Consider the following 24,252-nt stretch of genomic DNA (forward strand, 5'->3'; position numbering starts at 1 on the left):
CTGAGAATCTTCTGCACAGCCAAAGAAGCACTCAGTAAAGTTAAGAGGCAACTGACAGAATGGGAGAACATATCTGCAAACTATACAATTGATAAAGGATTAATATCCAGAATCTATAAAGAGCTCCAGAAACTCAACAACAACAAAACAAACAATCCAGTTAAGAAATGGGCAAAGCTCAGGCCAGCGCCACTGCTCACTAGGCTAATCCTCCACCTTGCGGCACCGGCACACCAGGTTCTAGTCCTGGTTGGGGCGCCGGATTCTGTCCCGGTTGCCCCTCTTCCAGGCCAGCTCTCTGCTGTGGCCAGGGAGTGCAGTGGAGGATGGCCCAAGTGCTTGGGCCCCGCACCCCATGGGAGACCAGGATAAGTACCTGGCTCCTGCCATCGGATCAGCGCGGTGCGCCGGCTGCAGCACACCGGCCGCGGTGGCCATTGGAGGGTGAACCAACGGCAGAAGGAAGACCTTTCTCTCTGTCTCTCTCTCTCACTGTCCACTCTACCTGTCAAAAAAAAAAAAAAAAAAAGAAAGAAAGAAAGAAAAAGAAAGAAAGAAAGAAATGGGAAAAGCTCAACAGGTATTTTTCAAAAAAAGGAAATCCAAATGACTAACAGACACTTGGGAAACTTCTCAGGATCACTAGCCATCGGGGAAATGCAAATCAAAACCATAATGAGGTTTCATTTCACTCCAGGTAGAATGGGTCTCATACAGAAATCAACAAACAACAAATGCTGGTGAGGACGTTGGGGAAAAGGTGCCCTAATCTATTATTGGTGGGAATGTAAACTGGTCTACCCACTGTGGAAGACAGTGTGGAGATACTGCAAGAATCTGCATACAAACCTACCATATTATCCAACCATCCCACTCCTGGGAATTTACACAAATGAAATAAAATCAACACATGAAAGAGTGATCTGCACCCCCATGTTTATTGCAGCTCAATTAACAATAGCTAAGATATGTAATCAACCCAGATGTCCATCTACTAATGACTGGATAAAGAAATCATGGTATATATACATTGTGGAATACTACTCAGCACAAAAAATGAAATTCTGTCTTTTGGAACCAAACAGATGCAACTGGAAACCATGGTACTTAGTGAAATAAGCCAGTCCCCCAAAGACAAATACCATATGTTTTCCCTGATCTGTAGTAAATAATCGAGTACCTAAAAGGTCATGCATAGGAGTGAAATTGACATTTTGAGATTCAATGATGTGTTTACAGCCTTGTCTTGACTGTTGTTGAACAGTGTTTTCTGTTCATACTATTTGTTGAACTCTTTACTCAGTGTAGGTTAAATTTATGAGTATAAAGTAAACTGAAAATAGACATTTGTAAAAATTAAGAGTGGGAATAGGAGAGGGAAGAGGAAGAAGGCTAGGAGTGTGGATGGGAGGGAGGGAAGAGTGAGGAGTATCACTATGTTCCTTAATTAGTATGCATGAAATACATTAAATTTGTGTACCTTAAATAAAGTAAAAATAGCACTTATAGAGATAATAAGGGACATTTTACCATAATAACCTGTCAGTCTTTCACTAAACTTTTATGATTACAAGCATACACAACCAAGCCCTGAAATACACAAAGTAAAAACTGACAAAATATAAAAGAGACATAGATAGTTCAGAAATCATAGTTGGGGTATTCATTTTCTCATCCAAATAATGGGTTCAAAAATAGGAAATCAGGAAATATTTAGAAGCCTTGAACACTGTAAACCAATTTTTGGACACTCTACACAGCAAGAGCAGAATATATATTATTTTCAAGTATGCATGGACCATTCTCTGGGATAGACCATATAGTTAGCTTGAAAACAAGTCTTAATAAATTTAAAAGAATTGAAGTCATACAAAATATATTCCCCAATCGTGCAATATGCATATGGATTATATATAATCCATTAGTTCTGCTTCACTTCATTGAGTCCTGACTGATATGAGTTCTAAATACAATGCTAAAATCACAATTCATGAAAGAAATCACTGGTAGATTGATTGGACTTCATCAAAAGCAAATATTTTTGGGCTATAAGGCACCAAAAAACCCTTTGCAGTCTGATTCACAAATCACTTTTCTGATAAAGGATTTACATCCAGAAATATAAAGAAATTTTCAAACTCAGTAACAAGAATGAGCTTGTATTTGACTCAACAATTCATCAAAAATATATAGGAATGACTAACAAGCACATGAAAAGATGTTCAACATCATCTGTACTGCTTACACTAGAGAAATGCAAATTAAAACAACAGTGAGATGCCACTTTGGATCTAGTAGAACAATCAAAGTGGAAAAGAGAGACAGTGACAGTGCTGCTGAACTGGCGGAGAAACTGAACTCTCCTGCATTGCTGGTGGCAATGCAAGATGATGAAGTCACTTAGTCACTTTGGAATAGTCGATGGTTTCTTTAAATGTTTAAACTAAATTGATCAGATGACTCAGCAGTTCTAGTCAGAGATGTGTGCCCCAAATAAGTGAAAGCATATATCCACATAAAGACTTACCCATATTCACTTATAGCAACATTATTCATAAAGGCCAAAAGAGTGGAAATAGTCCAAGTATCTACAAACCGGTGAATGGGTCTAAAAATGTGATCCATGTAGACAGCTATATACAATTAGTAATTGAAAGGGAAAAACTACTGATATATCTTATAACATGACTGAACCTCAGAAACATGCTAGTTGAAAGAAGGCAGACATAAGTGACCTAATTATTCTATTTATATGAAATATCCATAAAGAACAAATTTTGAGACAGAAAGTAGATCTAATAAACTAATCTATTTTAGTGGGTGGTTGGAGAAATGAATGAGAATGAAGACTGGTTGCAAAAGAACACAAGGAATAATGAAAATGTTCTAAAATTGGATTATGATGATCAATAGAACTCTAAATTTAGTGAAAATAATTTAATCCAATATTTAATATGTATGAGTTTTATGATATACAATTACACCTCAACAAAACTTCATTTTTGGAAAAGATAAAACTCTTTGCAAAATTATAAAACACACTTACGTATTTTTTTCTTGTGTTTCTTCTTTTCTTCAAGGAAAGATGTACTAATTCTACATAGTATATTGACATTGTTCTCAATAGCTCTCAGTGTGTCTGGAAATAGCTCCATTTGTACTATCCAATGGTAGTGCTCATCAATATCAGTTGCGGTTATGTCAGACAAAATAGCATCTTGAAGAGAGTAAAACATTATTTTTGTGCATAAAAATAATTATAACCGTGTAGCCTCATAATATTGGGTAACTTCTCAATAAATAGTAGTATTCAGGCATATGAGTATAGTTATCTTTCACTTGCTGGTATTCTGAGGCTTTTCTCTTAAAAAAAGTTAAAACAGGTTTTAAATAGGAGGTTGGGCAGTAAGACTTGTGAATCAAATTTAAAGGAGTCTCTTGGGTTTAGCTCCTATACTCCAGGGAAGTGGGTATCAAAATGTGAGTACTGCTTCAATATTGGGTATTTAAATCCCAATCAATCCCTTTGGCAAGTTGTCTAGTGTTTCCTTTTTAAAAAAATATTTAGTTTTATCTTATTTATTTGAAAGGTACAGTTATATGCAGAGAGGGAAACACACACATACACACGCGCATGCACACACACACACACACACCCCACACACACATCTTTCTTCTGCCGGTGCACTCTCCAAATGGCTACAATGGCTATGGCTGGACCAGGTTGAAGCCAGAAGACAGGAACTCCATCTGGATCTCTCAGGTGGGTGTCAATGGCTCAAGCAGTTGGGACATCGTATGCTTTCCCAGACACAATAGTAAGGAGCTGGATCAGAAGATGTGGGACTCAAACCAATGCTCAAATGCGATGCTGGTGTCACAAGTTGCAGCTTAACTCACTGTGCCGCAATGCTGGCCACTATTCTTGTATTTTCTGATGCCGTTACTCAAAATTTCTTGCAACAAAATGAAATTCTTTTATTTTTAATTTAAAAACATTTCAAATAACTTTGACTTTAAAAAAAAAGATTTATTTATTTGAAAGGCATTATTACAGAGAGGAAGGGATGAGAGAGAGAGAGAAAGGGAGAGAGACTCACATGCATAGAAATCCTCCGTTTGCTGGTTCACTCCCACAATACAATGGCTAGGGCTGAGCCAGGTTGAAGCCAGGATCCTGGGAAGGCTATTCAGGTCTCTGACATGGATGACAGGGCCCAAGCACTTAGGCCATCCTCCGTTGATTCCCAGGTGCCGGAGCTGGATCAAAAGTGGAGCAGCCAGATTCAGATCTGGCTAAAAAGCCCATGAGAGCACTTCATACATGGAAAGCCAAGACACTCTGGCAAAAAATTACCTAAATGAAAGATCTCTGTGAGTGAGATCTTGGTGGAAAGAACAGGTCTTCAAAGAAAGAGGTATCTTTCTCTGAAGGGAGGAGAGAACTTCCACTTTGACTATGGCCTTGTCTAAATATGATCAGAGTCGGCGAACTCAAAATGCTTCCATAGTCTTGGCAGCTCATGACAAGAACCTCGGGTGATTACTGACGCCATAAATAAGAGTCTCAATTGTTAAATCAACAACAGGAGTCACTGTGAACTTACTCCTCATGTAGGATCTCTGTCCTTAATGTGTTGTACTATGTGAATTAACGGTACAACTAGTCTTCAAACAGTACTTTACACTTTGTGTTTCTGTGTGGGTGCAAACTGTTGAAATCTTTACTTAGTATAGAGTTAATCTTCTATATATAAAGATAATTGAAAAATGAATCTTAATGAAGAATGGGATGGGAGAGCGAGTGGGAGATGGGATGCTTTATGGGGGGGGGGTGGTTATGGGGGGAAGCACTGCTATAATCCAAAAGTTGTACTTTTGAAATTTATATTTATTAAAGAAAATTTTTCTGTTAAAAAAAAGCTCAAACCCTTCACAGCACTGCCTGTGCCTGTAAATGACAGCCCTTAAGTCTACAGTCTAAGCATAGAGGGTCCACCCCTGCCATAAGAACACGAAATAGAGCTCCCTCCTCTCCAGGCCTGCAGGGTGGTACAAAGTGTTGGGTGAGAAGCAAAGCTGGTGAGAAAACTCTATCCAGTTCACTTGACAGTAGAATTGCAAGTGTTTCTGGCCAAACAGGAAACTCCCATCAACCCAGGGAGGTAATGCTGAAGTCAGCAAGCTATGACCAAATTCTACCTGCTGTCAATTTTTGTACGGACTTCGAGCTAAGGATGTGTATTCCATTTTTTTTAAAATGGGTTTTTAAAAAGTATTTTAAGAGTATTTTGTGATATGTGAACATTTGATGAAATTGACACTTCTGTGACCTAAACTAAGTTTTAATTGGGACACAGCCAACCTTAATTCATTATGGCTTGCTCCATAAGAGCACAGAAAAAGGCAGTTTTAAAATACTGGAAAGTCATACTTAGGTATTTTTGTTTAAAGTTTTTGCTCCATTTGATCATTTGAAAAGGTTTTAGAGGGGCCAGAGCTGTGGCATAGCGGGTAAAGGCGCCACCTGCAGTGCCGGCATCCCATATGGGTGCCGGTGTGAGTCCTGGCTGCTCCACTTCCGATCCAGCTCTCTGCTGTGGCCTGGGAAAGCAGTAGAAGATGGACCAAGTCCTTGGGCCCCTGCACCCTTGTGGGAGACCTGGAAGAAGCTCCTGGCTCCTGGCTTCGGATCAGTCCAGCTCTGGCCAATTGGGGAGTGAACCAGCAGATGGAAGACTTTCTCTCTCTCTCTCTGCCTCTCCTTCTCTCTCTGTGTAACTCTGAATTTCAAATAAATAAATCTTTTTAAAAAACCAAAAAAGGGTATTGGAAAACAAATCATTCATTTGTTCATTTATCCATAATTTTCAATCACCTTAATCTCTTGTATCATTGAAATTATTGCTTTATTTAATAATCATTGAAATGAAAAAAAAAAAAAAGTGGAGCACCCAGTACTGAAATCCGTGCTCACATGGGATGCTGGTATTGTAGCAGTGGCTTAATTTGCCTTGCCACAATGTCAGCCCCTGAAATTCCTTTTTATAAGAAAATATATTTTACACACACACACACACACATACACGCATGCACGCACGTGTGCACACACACATACATACACACACACACAGTTCTGGTGCTGGCACTGTGGTGCAGTGGGTTAAGCCACTACTTGTAATGACAGAATTTCATATTAGAATGGCATTTTGAGACCCAGCTGCTTTGCTTCCAATCTAGCTTCCTGCTGATCAACTTGGGAAGGCATCATATGATGGCTCAAGTACTTGGGGCCCTACCACCCATGTGGGAGATCAGGATAGAATTCCTGCCTCTTGGCCCAGACCTGGGTGTTACTATCATTTGGAGAATAAAGCAGTGGATGGAAGATATCTTTTTTATTATTTTATTTTTAACAGAGTTAGACAGTGAGAGAGAGAGGGAGAGAGACAGAGAGAAAGGTCTTCCTTTTTCCTTTGGTTCACCCCCAAAATGGCCGCTACGGCCAGGAGCCAGGCACCTCCTCCCAGTCTCCCATGCAAGTACAGGGCCCAAGCACTTGGGCCATCCTCCACTTCCCTCCCAGGCCACAGGAGAGCTGGACTGGAAGAGGAGCAACCTGGGCAGAATCCAGCGCCCTGACTGGGACTAGATCCCAGGGCGCCAGTGCCGCAGGCAGAGGATTAGCCTAGTGAGCTGCGGCATCGGCCAAGAACACCTTATTTTAAGTGAAATTTATTAAAGGAATAAGCCATGTGGCTATCTAGAGAAAAATGTTCCAGATAATAAAATAGTAAATATCATGGCATTGGGTAGGAGCATTATTGGTGTGCTTAAAGAAAAGCAAGGAAGCCAGAATAATGGGCACTAAGTGAACAAATCTGTATTTTTCTCATTTTATTCTTACTGGAAAAGAGAACAGCCACTTTCTGAACAACCTCTTTGTGTTGTTTTATTTAATATGACTTATCTTTTACCATTTACTTATACATTCTTTTCTCTAACTTTTGTGGTTTTCTGCTGAACCACTTCTGGAAACTTACTCCATTCTTCCAACCAGGCCAGAATGTAGGCAAGTGTCTTCTCTCTCATTTCAGCATTCTTAGCATATGAAGCCATTTTATCCAAAAATATGGTTCTCTGTTTTTTCATATGTTCTTTAAGGAAGGTATTCCTTTCAGACTGCAAGTTAAAATCAAGAGTGTAGCGAGCCATTATTCGATGCACATTGTTCATTATGTCATTCATTTGTGAATTAATGTCCTAAAGAAAAAGACAGGGTAATATGTTAATAGATTATCTTGGGGAGAATGAAAACACTTTACAGAAAGAAATTTTAGAAGTCTCAATAAATGTAGGCTATATACTATGTTTATGGACTGGAAGACAACATTGTAAAGATCACATGGATCTCCCAACTTTTTTACAATTGATTTTGAACTTTTTAGTCTAGTGCTAGAAATTGTATAGAAGAGCAAATGGCTAAGGATAGCCAAGACACTCAAGGAAGAAAATTTTGATAGGGATATTGGAGTTGGAAGTAGGGTTGGTCAACATTATGATAAAATATGGAGGGATCTTAGTTCTTATTAAGCCCTTTCTCTAAAGTTGTAATAATCAGTAATCTTTAGTACTGCAGATCTACCAGTGGATCATCAACACATCACACACATATCCAGAAATATGGTTTGTGAAAGAACCAGTGTTACAGATCAGTGGGGAAATGAAGTTTCCACTAAAAGATGCTGGGACAACTGCTTATCCATATGAAAAAATATTAACTTGAAATTCTACCCAACACTTTCATAAAAAGCAGTTCAGAGTAGGCTAGAGACAAATGTGAAAAGGAAAACTAACACTTTCCCAAGATTCTAAAGAATATCTTCATAACATTAGGTAGGAAGTGGTTCCCCCTAGCAAGCCAACTTGCTTCTGGATTTATATGATACTTTTCAAAAACAGTTACTTCTGTCAGGACACACAGGTGACAACCTATAATATTTTACAACTTCCAAACTCCCCTCCCAGAAAAGTGACCATAGAAGTTGACAGCATCAGGGGTGGACATTGTGCAGCAGGTTAGACCATCACTTGGGATGTCTAAATCCTGTTTCAGAGTGCCAGTTTGAGTCCTGGCTCCGTGCATCCAATCCAGCTTTCAGCTTATGCAGCCTAGGAGGCAGAAGATGATGGCTCTAGTGCTTGGGCCCCTGCCACCAATATGGAAGACCCAATGGAGTTCCAGATGTCTAGCTTTGGCCTGGCTCAGCCCTAGTTATTGGCAAGCATTTGGGAAATGAACTAGTAGATCGAAGATTCATATTCTCTCTCTCTCTCCCCCCCCAACCCTTTCTGAGCATGTAAGAGGTTTTCAGAGGCCAACTCTGACATGGAAGAAATGCACTAAAACTTTCAGGATTCTCGATGAGATGAATTCACAACCAACAAACAAGAATTCTGAACCTTTTGAGTGATATCATTTTGATGATATCACCAGAAAATCTGAGTTTTGTTACTTAACATACTTGATTTTTTTTTTTTAATTTTACAGGTAGAGTTAGTGAGAGAGAGAGAGACAGAGAAAAAGGTCTTCCTTCCTTTGGTTCACTCCCCAAGTGGCCGCCATGGCTGGTGCTGCGCTGATCTGAAGTCAGGAACCAGGTGCTTCCTCCCGGTCTCCCATGCAAGTGCAGGGGCCCAAGCACCTGGGCCATCTTCCACTGTCCTCCCAGGCCACAGCAGAGAGCTGGACTGGAAGAGGAACAACCGGGACTAGAACCCGGCGCCCATATGGGATGCCAACACCACAGGCAGAGGATTAACCAAGTGAGCCACTGCGCCAGCCCCAACATACTTGATTTTTAAAACTCATTTGAGAGACAGAGCAAGAGAGTGAGAGAGAGGGAGAGCGCTCCTGTGTACTGGTTCACACCTCAAATGCCCCTTACAGCTGGGTATGGTCTGGAATGAACAAAGGAGCCAGGAAATCGATTGAGGGCTCCCATGTGGGTGGCAGGAACCTAGTTTCTTAAGCCATCATGAACTGACTCCCAGGTCTGAATCAGTGGAAACCAAGATATTCCAATGTGGGACATGGGCATCCTAACCAGTGATGCAACCACTAGGCCAAATACCTGTCCAAAAAGTTTATTTTAGGGGTTTCAAGAGTATATCAAGTTTCTTGGCTTAAGGAAGTCAAGTCTATACTGATGGCATTCAGGAAGGAGAACTTAGGAAAGTTGACCTCTCCGCACTTTAAGGCTTCTGTACCAAAGTGACCAACATGGGAATGTCAGAGAAATCCGTCTTGAAAACCAAAAATAATCTTTAAAAGTCAGCACAGAAAATCACATTTTTCCTTCATTTCAATTGAGTTTATGAAACACATTCTACAAGTGTTAATGGTATTTACCATTTCCACATAAGACAACGAGAAGTCATATTTTTTTGAAAAAAAAGCAGAACCAATACTCAACACTTTTATAAAGGTTGATTTAAGAAAATAGCATCTCAAACAGCATTCAGTAGAAGTACAGTGCTATCATCTGGCAGCCCCAGTGCGGGGGGGCGAGGGGCTCCAATTGAAAAGGAAACAAAGTTGCTAAGCCTTCCCTCGACAAGGCCACTGAACCTTTGCTCCAGTTTGCGGCACTTCCACATCCCAGTGACTCAGTGTTTCCACCAATCCAAGATGGCCCCCGGGGGAGGTACCTAGCCTGACAGGAGACTTCCGTATTCGTGCATGGTATGTGTCCTCAGCTGTGATAGGCCCTTCAGGGTGTGCCCGGCTCACATCCTGCCTTACCTTTCTGCTGGTTGGCTCGGTTCCCTTGTGCCCTGGACAGCCCCCTCTCTGTGTCTATAAAAGCTCTTCCCCTCCCAATAAAGTTGAGAACCTGGCTGCGCCTTGAGTGTTGACTGATCTCCCGGCTGTGGTGTGGTTCCTTTGCGGCCGACACTCATCATCCGGCTCGGCCCCTGAGCTCCCCAGGCTGGCCCTGAGGAGCTCCCCAGGCTGCCCCGTGTCGAGCAGCACCCCAGTGCCTTCTGCTTTCTGTGATGGGACTGTTGGGAGTAGCTGGTTTTCGGTATAGCTGCTCCATCCTCATTAGTATCTGCTTTTCCCTTTCTCCTTTTGGGATGCTTCTCTGTCTCTGCATGGACATTTTAAAGCCTGAACTTTTGGTTCTGGATCTTGTGGGAATTTAGAGAGTGAACCAGCTCTATTTACCTGTCTCTCAATTAAAAAAAAATCTTTGTCTGCCTCCATCATCCTAAAAATGCTATGAAATAAGAGTATTTGCTTTGAAGCAAACCTGGATCCTAACTCTAGCTTTTATTTTAAAAGTTTTTAGTAAATCACTTGACATCTTTGAGCTTCCTCTGTCTCAGCAATTAAAGAGTGGAGATATTAAATCCACAGCCATATGAGGTATACATAATATGCAAAAATTATTTCTAAACCATCACTGCTAACAAATTTTTTTAAATGTTGCTTCTTTTTTCTTTTTTTAATTTGGCCTTCACATGTGGAAATTGGCTAGCATAACATTCTTCAAATATGACTTTATCTACTTTGCTCAAGAAGCTATAGTAAATTTTTGTATTCATAACTGTATCACAGTATTTATTGATGGAGACATTTGGAATATTGTGAAAGCTTTTTGGTCATCAGAGTGATTTGGAGGGTTGACTACTGGTATTTAATAAGGGATACTAAGGGGCCGGCCCTGTGGCATAGAAAATTGAGCTTCCGCCTGAGGTGCTGGCATCCCATATGGGTGCCGGTCAAGGCCCAGCTGCTCTACATATGATCCAGCTCCCTGATGATGCTTTTGGGAAGGAAGCAGAGGATGGCATAAGTGCTTGGGCCCCTGCCACCTATGTAGATGACCCAAGGAAGCTCCTGGCTCCTGACTTTGGCTTGGCTCAGCCCTGGCTGTTGCACCCATTTGTGGGGTGAACTAGCAGCTGATGGATCTCTCTCTCTCTCTCCTCTCGTCTTCTCTCTCTGTATTTCTGCCTTTCAATATATAAATAAATCTTAAGGGATGGTAAGAGATGATGGCCAAATCTACAGTGCAAATGAACAGTCTAAAACAATATTGTCCTACATCTTGTGGACTTTAGAATGCCCCAATTGACATTCATATGTGCGGGTTACAAAACACGTAGCCTAGAACAGGACTCCTAAAATGAAAATGCAAAGAGTTCCTTGGTTTAACTTAATTGTATATTGACATTTCCAGGAATAAAAGTACTATGTTCATAAATAAAATGTTATTTAAAATTTCTCTTATTTTTTTTACCCTTATGGGACACCATAATTCCAGTAGCAATGCACTAGTGTCAATAGTAGTGTCAGTACAATAAGCTGCATTTCTATCATTCTAGATTTGGAGCTTTCAGTTATTTTAAAGCTACATCTACATAATAAGCCGCAGTCTACTACTATTTGAGTTTGACCTAGGATTCACACATTGAAAAATGTTTTACTACAAATTGATTTCCCATTTATATTAATTTTTTAGAAGGATGAGTATAGACAGTTTATCTAAGAATATCATTTTATCAGAATAAAAGGAAAGGGCTGTGGTATAGCAGGTAAAGCTGCTGCCTAGGGGTGCTGCATCCCATAAGGGCACTGGTTCCAATCTCAGCTGCTCCACTTCTGATCCAGCTCCCTGCTAATGCACCTGGAAAAAGCAGCAGAAGATGGCCCAAGTCCTTGGACCCTTGCACTCATGTGGGAAACCCATAAGAAGCTCTGGCTCCTAGATTCAGCCCGGCCCAGCTCTGGGCATTGCAGCCATTTGAGGAGTGAACCACTGGATGGAAGATCTGTTTTTCTCTCTCCCTCTATAAATCTGATTTTCAAATAAGTAAATAAATCTTGTAAATAAAGAATAAAAAGAATATTTAAAATATTTTAAGAAGATACAACAGATAATACCAGATTGAAGATTAAGATGGCGGAGTAGGGAGGGTTTACTTCTCTAGTCTAGTAGAAGGTAGTTTGAGAAAAGTGGAGAGAGTGCAGTCTCAGGGAAAAGTTGGGGAGAAAACGTCAGAGGAAACTCTGCACAAGTTAGAGGGACACGGTGGACCTAAGTGGAGGGTGTAAATGCAAACAACTCAGGACCCCAGCAGCCGAGAGCCTCCTCACTATCTTTGGAGAGTGAGGTGAGACCAGACTGCAGCATCCCAAGCCACTGGTGATAAAGTTGCAGGAAATGCCTGGAGGGAATCCAGCTTGGAGCCCTGTGGGGAATAGTGTACCTGCCAAACTAGAGAAGAGAAAAAAAGAGGGGCACGTTTCTCTCTCCCTAATCACCCTGCAATGATGTCCTGTAACAACCCAATAGAAAGCAGGCACAATTTTAGACATAACATAATAGCTGTGCCAGCTTGTGTCTGTGCCCAGCAACCAGCTGAGTGGAACTCCTGAGTCTTGTGGGGAAAACTGACAGGGGACTGGGAACTTGTGACTGTGGGAGTCTTGTGTGCTAGAACTGTGAAAACATTGAGTCTGCATGGGAGGGCTCAGGGTGTGGCTGGGACTTTGGGCAATCACTGTGGGTGGGTCCACACACTAGGGCTCCCTGGTTGCCTGGTGAGGATCATTGCTTGGGAATCTGTGCTTGCACTGAGGATTGCACAGATTCTTTGTGTGGTTCTTGGGGAAGAGTGAACAAATATTTTACCCACTGGGGCTAGCGCCAAGACACTGGTCTCTTTAGGAGAACAGGTGAGCCGAGTCTATGACAACAGAGCAGAACATCCCATCTGATAAAAGAGAGAGAGAAATTGATTTAGCACACCCAACCTGGGTGTGCCCTTCATCCTGAAGAACTTTACAGAGCTCCCGGCCACACCCACTGCATGCGTCTAGGTATCCCTGAAAGAGTAAACACTCCACTAATCCACAGAGGCATAGTACAAAGATAAAAAATACCACAGTGAAAAAACAAAGAAGAAACCAATGAATATCTCCACAAATGCCAAATAACAAATGCACTGTTTCAAGAAACCAGAATAAGAAAGAAAACATGATGCCCCCAACAGAATACAACACTTCAATACTAGATTGTGATGATAAAGAGATTGAAGAAATGTCAGGAATGGAATTAAAAAAATTGATCACAGGATTACTTAGAAGTAATCAAAAGCAACTGCACATACTAATGAAATTCATTCATGACATGAAAGAAAATTTATCTGACAAAATTGAGATCTTAAAGAGAAATCAAAATGAAATCTTGGAAATGAAGAATTCAATAGAACAAATAAAAAATGCATTAGAAACCCTTAACAAGGGAATTGGTGAATCATAAGAAAGAATATCCAACTCAGAATACAAAGCACAGGAAATTATACAGTCAAGAAAAAGAAATTAGAAATCTAAAAGTGTTGTTGGGAATCTACAGGATACTATAAAATGACCAAATATGGGTTCTAGGAGTTACTGAAAGCATGGAAAGAGAGAAAGGATTAGAAGACCTTTTTAGTGAAGTAGTAACAGAAAACTTTTCTAATTTGGAGAAAGAAAGGGACATCCAAGTACAAGAAGCACATAGAACGCCTAACAGACATGACCAGAAAAGATCTTCACCACAAAACATTGTAATCAAACATTGGGGAAACCTTGCAAGACATTGGCATAAGCATAGACTTCTTAGAAAAGAACCTGGAGGCACAGGCAATCAAAGTCAAATTAAAGGAGATTACATCAAATTGAGCAGCTTCTGTACTGCAAAAGAAACAGGAAAGTGAAGAGGCAACCGACAGAATGGGAAAAATATTTGCAAGCTATACAACTGATAAAAGATTAATAACCAGAATATATAAAGAGATCAAGAAACTCAACAATAACAAAACAAACAATCCAGTTAATAAATGGGCAAAGGACTTAAACATTTTTCAAAAGAGGAAATCCAAATGGCCAACAGACACATGAAAACATGCTCAGGATCACTAGCTGTCAGGGAAATGCAAATCAAAACCAAAATGAGGTTTCATCTCACCCCAGTTAGAATGACTTTCATACAGAAATCAACAAACACCAAATGCTGATGAGGATGTGGGGGAAAAGGTACCCTAATCCACTGGTAAAGCCACTACAGAAGACAGTATGGAGATACCTCAGAAAGCTGAATATAGACCTACCATATGACCCAGCCATCCCACTCTTGGGAATTTACCCAAGGGAAATGAAATCAGCATATGAAGGAGTTATCTGCACCCCCAAATTTATTGCAGCTCAATTCGCAATAGTTAAGGCATGGAATCAACCCAAATGCCCCCCAACTGCAGATTGGATAAAGAAATTATGGGATATGCACATCATGGAATACTACACAGAGGTATAAAAAATGAAATCTGGTCATTTGCAACAAAATGGATGAATCTGGAAAACATCATACTTAGTGAAATGAGCCAGTCCCAAAGGACTACCCTATATTCTCCCTGATCTGTGATAACTACTAGAGCATGTAAAAGGCAATCTGTAGAAGTGAAATTGATGCTTTGAGAAGCAATGACTTGAACAGCCCTTGTCTTGACTATTGAGGAACAGTTTTTTTCATGCTATTTTTTGAACTCTTAACATAGAGTTAATCATATTGCATAAAGCCATTTGGAAATAGATCTCAGTAAAAAAATAAGAGTGGGAATAGGGAGGGAGGAGGAAGAGTAGTGGGAGTATGGGTGGGAGGGTAGGCCTGGTGGGAAGAATCATCATGTTCCTAAAGTTGTAATTATGAAGTATATAAAGTTTGTAACTGTAAGAAAAAGAGTGAATACCAAAGAAAAAGTATAAAAAGAAGATACAATAAATCTGATAAATTTTATCAATTACTCTGCTTTGTCTTCAGACAAACCAAACTCCCTCTACACTTCTTGCAAGGAGAATAAGATTTGGATTTTAATAACCAAATCCTCATGTAGATGGAACACTCAAAGGTTAGGTACTGGAAATAATGCCATCAGGAACAGAAGTGATGGAGTTTCAGAAATCCATTGACGTTAGGAGCACAGGCAAGTGGAGACAAATTTTGCTCAAATGATGAATAGCATCCCAGATTAACACATATCAGTTCCTCATGAATTCCCCAGAAAATGGAAGAGGAAGAAACACTTGCCAACTCAAGTTTCTGAGGCCTACATTCCCCAATACCAAAGTCAGACCAAGGAACTACAAGAAAACTACAAAACAATAAACAGACGAATATTGATGCAAAAACCTCAATAAAATACTAGCAAACAGAATTCAACAGAATGTTAAGAGGATTATGTTTCCTGAACTTATTCTTGGAATGCAAAGATAATTCAACATTTGTAAGTCAATCTATGTAATACACAAAATTAGCAGAATGACTGAAAAAAGCATGCATGACCTCAAATAATGCAGAAAAAGCATTTGACAAAATTCAACCTTCTCTTGTGGTAAAAATAAAAAACTCACAAACAGAAAAAAAAAAAACTAATAAGAGAAAGGAAGTTCCTTAATATGAAAAGCCCACAGTAATGTTATACTTTAGGTGAAATACTGAAAACTATTACTTTAAATCACTTTGAAGTCCTGAACATGGAAGTCAGGCAATAAGGAGCTGGGGCTGTGGTGTAGCGGATCAAGCCGCTGCCTGCAGTGCCCACATCCCACATGGGTACCAGTTTGAGTCCTAGCTGCTTCATTTCCAATCCAGCTCTTTGCTGTGGCCTGGAAAAGCACTAGAAGATGGCCCAAGACCTTGGGCCCCTGAACCCATGTGGGAGACCTGGACGAAGCTCCTAGCTCCTGGCTCCTGGCTTCGGATTGGTGTAGCTCTGGCCATTGAGCCAATTGGGGAGTGAACCAGAGGTTCTCTCTCTCTCTCTCTCTCTCTCTCTCTCTCTCTGCCTCTCCTCTCCCTGTGTAACTCTGACTTTCAAATAAATACATAAATCTTAAGAAAAGAATTTGGGCAATAAAAAGAAATAGAAAGCATCAAAATTGGGAAGGGGTAAAATTATCTTTTCACAGGTGACATCATCTTATATATAAAATACTCCTGAAAATAACATACCTACATGCACATGAACTGCTAAAACTAATGAATTTAACAGTTTGTAGGATTCAACATCCACCCACAAAAACCAGTACTTTGCTGTGCATTAAAACCAATCAATCTGAAAAGGAAATTTTAAAAATTCTTTTAATATAGAATAAAATATGAATATTTATTCTTAAGTTAATAAACTTAAGCAAGGAGATGGATGATTTATGTACTTTTAGTATTTACTACAGAATATTAACAAGAGAAATTAAAGGAGAAACAAGTAAATGGAAAGACATCCCATTATTCATGAATTGTAAGATGTCACAGAGTGTTAAGATGGCAATACTACTCAAACAAATCCAAACATTTAAAAGGTGCTATTTTGTCTTAGGCTCATATCACCTGGGCATGTGCTTGAAATCTTAAACTGGGGGACTTATTTGTTCAGTCTTAGCAGCTGGAAGCCAGCTATTACTAGACTGGAAGCCCCATGAAACACATAAGTCCCAGGAGAAATAGCCCATGTGCAAGTAGCAGGAAATACAGGAATTTGGCTAGTTCCTAGATCCTCCTAACAAATGAGGGAAGCACATGGGTGTGATGTAGCCATCTGCCCAGGGCACATGGGTGACAGTCAGCAGGCCTCATCATGCTCCTGGAGCTAGCTCATGCTGCAAGAGATGCCATCTTCTGCCAGGGTCCCCAAGGGAAGCCCTGCTCTTGCTTCTGGAGCAGAGCTGCCACGGCTGAGCCCCCATGTACTGAACCTCCAACTCCTTCTTTTCCTTTGTTGCTGTTCCCTGCTTGCCTCCCAGGGAGGGAGGAACAGTGCCTGGGAGCCAGGAGAGGCGGGGAAAGGCAACAGTTGCAAGAACAGGCACCCAGAGATGATGGATTTAGTTCTTGGCTCTGGCCTCTAAGGCTATAGGGGTAGTTCCCAAGTATCAGAAGTTTAAAAAAGACTTCCAGATTCAATTTCTCATGGAGGCAGGATCAAGTCCTTGATTTTAGTTCTGGTGGAATCTGCAGTCACTGCACCTGCCCCTCAGACACATAGAACAATGCTGCTGGCCCTGTGGAAAGTTGGCTCTATGGGCAGTCAATGTGGGGTGCTCTGCCTGGGAATAGGTGCAACAGCTGCAAACCGGTAGGCAGGTCTGGGCACCTGGTTCCAAGTTCTGGCTTATGGGTGGGATTGCTAGTAGTTAGCTGGGGCTTGGTATCTCTTATGACCAAGCTCATCATCCCTGCTTGTGGGGTTATCTTTGCAGTTTGAGTTGGACCTCAGATGTGGGTTTTAGCTTCAGCTAGGTTATTGCCCTAGGGTTTGAGCTGGAACACATACATGGTGAAGTTCCAGAGTCTAAGGATTCCTGGATGCAGTTTAGAACCCCCTAGGACAAGGAGCCCTAGGTCAAGTGCTGATGAGGTACAACCTAGAGACCAAGATTCCTGGGTGCAGAGATAAAGTCTCTCCAATTGATTGGCACACTGGGCAGTGCATCTGAAATCTGGGAGGAGAACTCAGGTTTGGATCAAACTTGCAGGGAGTCCTGGAAAGGGCTGGGATGTGGATCTTTGGGAAGCCCTCAAGTTGTGGGGCAAGAGGAGATATTGGGATGCCAGATCACAACTAATGCCAATGTTCAAGCTGAACACTTGAGCATAATGGGGCCCAGGCAGAGCCATACTTTGTTCTTCTCTTCCTAGGTTAAGAAGAGACTTTCAGCTCTGGGTGATTCTAGACCCATCCCTGTGGACTCACCCCTAAGGGTGCCTACTTAGTGATTGGGAAGCTTCAGAAACTGGACATGGGAGCTCAGACGCCCACGAACTATATGTTTGATGTTGCAGGTGTTTAATAACAGAGAAAGAGATTAAGTGGAAAGGACACTCCAAAGTGCGAGGCAACCCAGACTGCAGGCTCATGGAATAGCAGTTCCTATAACCAGTGCCTGGCAATCTCATAGTCAACCCAGAGGGCCTTCTATTATGGAAGACAAGCTAAGAGAAAATGCTTTAGGTGTGGGAAGCTGAAACATTGGTTCAAGGAATGTCTACCTGAAAAGTCTACCCAGCCATCTCCCTCAATGTTAAAGAGAAGGTTGTTGAAAACAAGATTGTCTTCAGCTCCAAAGGGAGGGAGGTCTCCTAAGTCCCTTTGTGTCCTTGTCTGCAGACTGATAGGGCCCCAGAACTCATGTGGCACCCACAACCTGTATGAACATCTCATGCCTAGAGCCCAAGGTGACTTTCTGTGTCTCTCGTCAGAGTGTTGATTTCCTACTAAAGAGGGAGCCACTTACTACTGAATTCCCACTTGGAACCATTGTCCTCAGAGCTGTGTCATCACAGGAGCTGATGGCCAGGCCTCAGTCTCAGATATTTACTTTTCCTATTTGGTTCACTGCTGTAAGATGTTCTTTTCTCTCACCAGTTTTTGGTGGTGCCTGAGTGGCCAACTGCTACTTGACAAGGATTTGCTATCATTCCTGGATACTTCTCTCAGGTTAATTGCCACCAACTCTAAGTCTTTTAGTGATACTAATGAGTACTGAGACAAGTCCCCTCTTGGATGATCTTCCTGCTGAAATCAAAGATAGAGTAGACCCTGAAGTTTGTAATTAGGGGATACCTGGATGAGCCACACATGCTGTGCTCATAATTATCACCTTAGAGACAACATTCCCTTAATGATGCCAGTATCCATTAAAGCCAGAAGTTAAGGGGGAAGGGGTCTCCAACCCTTAATTTATAAATTTCTCAATCATGGAGCCCTGGCTGCATGTCAGTCTCCTTGTAATAGCACCATTTTGCCTGTTTGAAACCAAATATGGGAATACAGGCTGGTTCAATATTTCAGGGCCATTAATGAGGCAGTTGTTCTACTTCACCCTATTGTGCCAAATGCCTATACTATCTTAGCTCAGATACCAGAAGGAACCCCCTGGTTCACAGTCCTGCCCCTAAAAGATGCATTTTTCTGCATATCATTGCACCCAGAATTCCAATATCTGCCTTTGAATGGGCTGATCCTTCCTCAACTCCCACTCCACAGTTTGTTAAACATCCCCAAATCAGTGTAACTCACTATATTAACAGATTCAACAAGAAAAGAGCACAATTGCATAATTATTGCTGAAATGTAGTAAAAGCCTTTAATAAAACCCATTATATATTTCAGATAAAAGTCTTAGCTAACTAGGACAAGAAGAGAAATTCCCCAAGCAGTTGAAAAGCACCATTAAAAAAATGTACAACTACTGTCATGATTATCTAATGGCAGAAAACCAAGTGATTTCTCCTAAAATCAAGAACAAACAAGGATGTGTTCCTATTCTTTTAATTCAAGTTTATAATGGTGGTCCTAATTCACACAAGTCAGAAAAAGTTTTTACTCAGACATTTAAAAAATATTTATTTATTTGAAAGGTAGATAGATAGGAAAATAGATAGATAGATATGTTCCATCTGCTGATTCACTCCCCAAGTTGTCACAATGCCACATCTAGGTTAGACCAAAGCCAGGAGTAAGAAATTCCAATTGGTCTCCCACATGTATGGCAGGGCCCAAGTACTTGGGCCATAATCCATTGCTTTCTCAGGTCTATTAAGTAGTTGAATGGGAAGCAGAGCAGTTGCCATATGGAATTCTGGCATCGCAAGCGGCATCTTAAACTTCTGCCTCACATCTTTGACCCCACAGCATATATCTCTCAAATGGTTAATTCTGATAAGAGATTAATATCCAATTGTAGCCTTGTTAACCACAGAATCAGAGTCAAGTGACATTATCATTTCAAGTCAGTTACATCAAACACAGTGAAATATCTTGAAAATAAAGTGATCTCCAAAAAGATGTACCCAGTCATGGAAAGTTAAAAAAAGGTGTGGGGTGGGCATTTGGCCTGGAGGTTAAGACTGTCAGGTCACTGGAATACCATATTGTTGTGCTGGGGTTTGAGTCCTGGCCCCCTCCCAATTCCAGCTTCCTGCTGTAGTTCACTCTGGGAGGCAGCAAGTGATGGGTCAGGTAGTTGGTTTCCTGTTACTCACATGTAATACCCAGATTGGGTTTCTGGCTCCTGGCTTTAGCCTGGTCCAGCTCTTGCTGTTGTAAGCATTTGGGGGAGTGAACTAGCAGACAGGAAATCTCTGTCATTCTGATACTCTTTTTTTGTCTCTCGGACTCAAAGAAATACAATTAAATTTAACAAGTTTTACTTAAACTTCTGGTGATGTACCTACCTCTCTGGCTCGAAGGAGCTGTGCTTGCTCAATCCTAGCGAGGATTTCTTGTACTGCATGTGGGATTTCAATCGTAGTGATCGTTGGAGGATCTGATTCATTTTGGGGGTTTCTTCTCATGATGGGGGAATTTTCAACCTTTTTTTCTAATTCAGATTCACTATCTTTTTCATTTTTCATTTTGATAAAAAATATTGAGAACTGGGGTGATTTTCTCTTATTTCTACTTTTCCAGATAATCTAGGCAAATACTAATAAAGATACCTAATAGGAAGCTAAGAAATGGGCTTTTATGCTCCCAGAGATTGTGGCTTACACTGATACTAACTGGTTTCTAACCACTGCCTCCAAATCCTGGTGATGTCACATTATACCCATTGTGACATTTACCCCTGACTCAAGTGTTATTTAAAGGGACTTTACCATACATGCTGAATATTCCATATATTGTGAGAGTAGAAAGGTGAAAGGGGCTGGGAGGGGTAGGAAAGAACAGACAATGGGAATACTTATAAGAAATAGAAGACTTAGCCCTGCTAAAATGAGCTTGAAATCTAGGTGTTAGAATTCAAGATCCAGTGTATCAAAAGTAACCATTGCTCTTCTCTTTTCTGTGGTTTTGCATAAATATTTTATGCCTATAATGAAATAAGTGTGTTTCAATTCTTCAGCTGTCCATGGACTGTTCCTAGACATGTGGTAACTTGGAAGGTAATATTGGGATGAAGATCACAATCTTAGCACTGCCTGGTTACTTGTTTTGTTTTATATATATATATATATATATATATATAATTTATTTATTTACTTGAAAGAGTTAGAGAGAGAGAGAGAGAGAGAGAGATCTTCCATCTGTTGGTTCACTCCCCAATTGGCTGCAATAGCTGGAACTGCGCCTACCCAAAGCCAGGAGCCAGGAGCTTCTTCCAGGTCTCCCACATGGGTGCAGGGGCCCAAGGACTTGGGCCATCTTCTACTGCTTTCCCAGGCCATAGCAGAGAGCTGGATCAGAAGTGGAGTAGCTGGGACTTGAACCGGCACCTATATGGGATGCCGGAACTGCAGGTGGCAGCTTTACCCGTTCTGCCACAGTGCTGGACCCAACTTGTTTTGTTGACAATCTTGACTTAAGACAGCTTTGAAGTTCCATAGATTGATGCCTTTTTAAAAAATATTTATTGTATTTATTTGAAAGGCAGAGCAACAGAGAGGAAAATACAGAGAAAGATCTTCTTTCTGCTAGTTCATTCCCTATATGGCTGCAAGAGCCTCTGGGCCAAAGCAAGGAACCCAGAACTCCATCCATGTCTCCCACATGGATGACACAGACCCAAATACCTGAAAACATCTTCCAGTGCTTTCCCAGGCACATTAGCAGAGAACTGGGTCAGAGATCAAGCAGCTGGAACTCAAACTAGTGTTCCAATAGGGGATGCCTGCATTACAAGTGATGGCTTAATCTGTTGTGCCGCAACACAGATCCCCCAGAGCTGGCTGCTTTCTAAGAGAAACAAGGAGTTATTTGAGAAGCTTCTGTAATTCTGGAGGTCATGAAAGGATTTAGGAGACTGGAGCAGTTAAAGTATAGGGTGGTTTTTTTGGATGAATGATTCTTATTTTTTAATGTAAAAAATACAGAAAATAGGGGCCAACCTTAGGACGAAAAGGGTTAAGCTGACATCTGCAATGCTGGCATCCATATGAACACCAGATCAAGTCCTGGCTGTTCCAGTTCTGGTCTAGTTCTTTGCTAATGCACCTGGGAAAGCAGTGGAAGATGGCCCAGGAAGCTGGGCCCTTGCCACCCATCTTGGAGACCTGAGAAGTAGCTGGCTCTTGACTTTAGCCCTATACAGTCCCAACACTTATAGTCATTTGGAGAATGAACTGGTGGATGGAAGATCTCTCCTCTTTCTGTGGCTTTGACTCTCAAATAAGTGAACAAATCTTTAAAAAATACAGAAAATAATATAACCTCCCAAATTCCATTATGAAGCCAGCATAACATTAATTCCTAAACCAGAAAACAAAACAACAGAGAAAAGGATCTGTAGACCAATTTCCCTGATGACATGGATGCAAAAATCCTCAGCAAAATTCTAGCCAATTAAATCCAACAATACATCAGAATGATCATTCACTCGAATCAAGTGGGATTTATCCCTGATATACAGGGATGGTTCAGCATTTGGTAGGAACATTCCTCAACACAGTCAAGGCAATTTAACAAACCCATGGCCAGAATCATGCTGAATGGGGAAAAGTTGGAAGAATTTCCACTAAGATCTAGAACCAGACAAGAATGCCCACTCTCATCATTACTATTCAATATAGTCCTGGAAGTTTAGCCAGAGCCATTAATCAATAATATCTATGATGACAATTATAAAACATTAAAGAAAGAAGAAGACATAAAAAATAGAAAAGTCTTCCATGTTCATGGATTGGAAGAACCAATATCATCTAAATGTCCATACAACTGAAAGCAATGTACAGATTCAATGTGATCCAAATCAATATACCAAGGATATTCTCTGATCTAGAAAAAAAGATGCTGAAATTCATATGGCAACAGAGGAGACCCTGAATAGCTAAAGCAATTTTATCCAACAAAAACAAAGCTGGAGGCATCACAATTCCAGATTTCAAGATATACTACAGGGAAGTTGTAATCAAAACAGCCTGGTATTGGTAAAACAAACAAACAAACAAAAAAAAACCAAAAGAACATGGGTAGACAAATAGAACAGAATAGAAACTCCATCCATCTACAACCAACTTTGACAAAGGAGATAAAATCAATCCCTGGAACAAGGACAGTCTCTTCAACAAATGATGCTGGGAAAACTGGATTTCCATATGCAGAAGTATGAAGTAAGACCCCTACATTATGTCTTACCGAAAAAATCCACTTAAAATGGGTCAAAAAACTAAATCTACAACCCAATACCATCAAGTTATTAGAGGACGTTGGGGAAACCCTGTAAGACATTGCCACAGGAAAACAGTCCTTAGACAAGATCCCAGAAGCACAGGCAATCAAAACCAAAATTGGTAAATGGGGTTACATCAAGGTGAGAAGCTTCTTCACTGCAAAAGAAACACTCAGCAAAGTGAAGAGGCAACTGACAGAGTAGGAGAAAATATTTGCAAACTATGCAAGTGATAAGAGGCTAATATCCATAATCTATAAAGAGTTCAAGAAACTCAACAGCAACAAAACAAACAACCCAATTAAAAAATGGACAAATGACTTGGACAGGTATTTTCCCAAAGAGGAAATTTAAGTGGCCAACAGATACATGAAAAAATACTCAGTATCACTAGCTGTCAGGGAAATGCAAATCAAAACCACAATGTGGTTTCACCCCACTCCAGTTAGAATGGCTTTCATACAGAAATCAGTAAACAACAAATGCTGGTGAGGATGTGGGGGGAAAGGTACTCTAGTCCACTGTTGGTGGGAATGCAAACTAGTACAACCATTGTTAAAGAAAGTATGGAGATTCATCAGAAATCTGAAAATAGATCCCACTCTTGGGAATTTACCCAAACAAAACGAAATCAGAATATGAAAGTGTTATTTGTACCCCCATATTTATAGCAGTTCAATTCACAATAGCTAACATATGTAATCAACCCAGATGTCCATCAAATGATGACTAGACAAAGAAATTATGGTATATATACACTATGGAATACTACTAAGCAATAAAAATGATTAAATCTTGTCTTTTGCAACAAAATGGATGCAACTGGAAACCATTATACTTAGTGAAATAAGTCAGTCTCAAAAAAGCAAATATCATATGTTTTCTTTGATATGTGATAGTTAACACAGAATTCAAAAAAGATAAAGAAATTAAATAGACATTTTAGGATATGATTGTCATTCTTAGCCCTAGTTTATATTGTGGAACTGTGATCTTCCTACTTTTTACTTGTTGAATATTATGATTAGCGTTGA

At 40.5% G+C, this 24,252-nt stretch overlaps 1 protein-coding gene across 4 annotated transcripts in view; it reads right to left on the reverse strand.

Moving 5' to 3' along the window:
* The window catches only part of FAM186A (family with sequence similarity 186 member A), a 72,205-nt gene extending 51,562 nt beyond the window's left edge, over positions 1-20,643 (reverse strand). For 3 of the 4 annotated variants that reach the window (XM_070052221.1, XM_008256445.4, XM_008256444.4), the window contains exons 1-3: positions 20,286-20,643; positions 7,044-7,263; positions 3,047-3,217 (exon numbers count right to left, since the gene is read on the reverse strand). In XM_070052221.1, the coding sequence (XP_069908322.1) occupies positions 3,047-3,217; positions 7,044-7,263; positions 20,286-20,465 (571 nt within the window). In that variant the 5' untranslated portion in view covers positions 20,466-20,643. Of the gene's footprint in view, positions 1-3,046; positions 3,218-4,100; positions 4,261-7,043; positions 7,264-20,285 lie in introns of those variants that run through there. The other variant, XM_051846268.2, reaches the window with a different exon arrangement.
* Positions 20,644-24,252: the final 3,609 nt, after the last annotated feature.

This window comes from Oryctolagus cuniculus, chromosome 11 (assembly GCF_964237555.1).
Source record: "Oryctolagus cuniculus chromosome 11, mOryCun1.1, whole genome shotgun sequence".
Taxonomy (NCBI): domain Eukaryota; kingdom Metazoa; phylum Chordata; class Mammalia; order Lagomorpha; family Leporidae; genus Oryctolagus; species Oryctolagus cuniculus.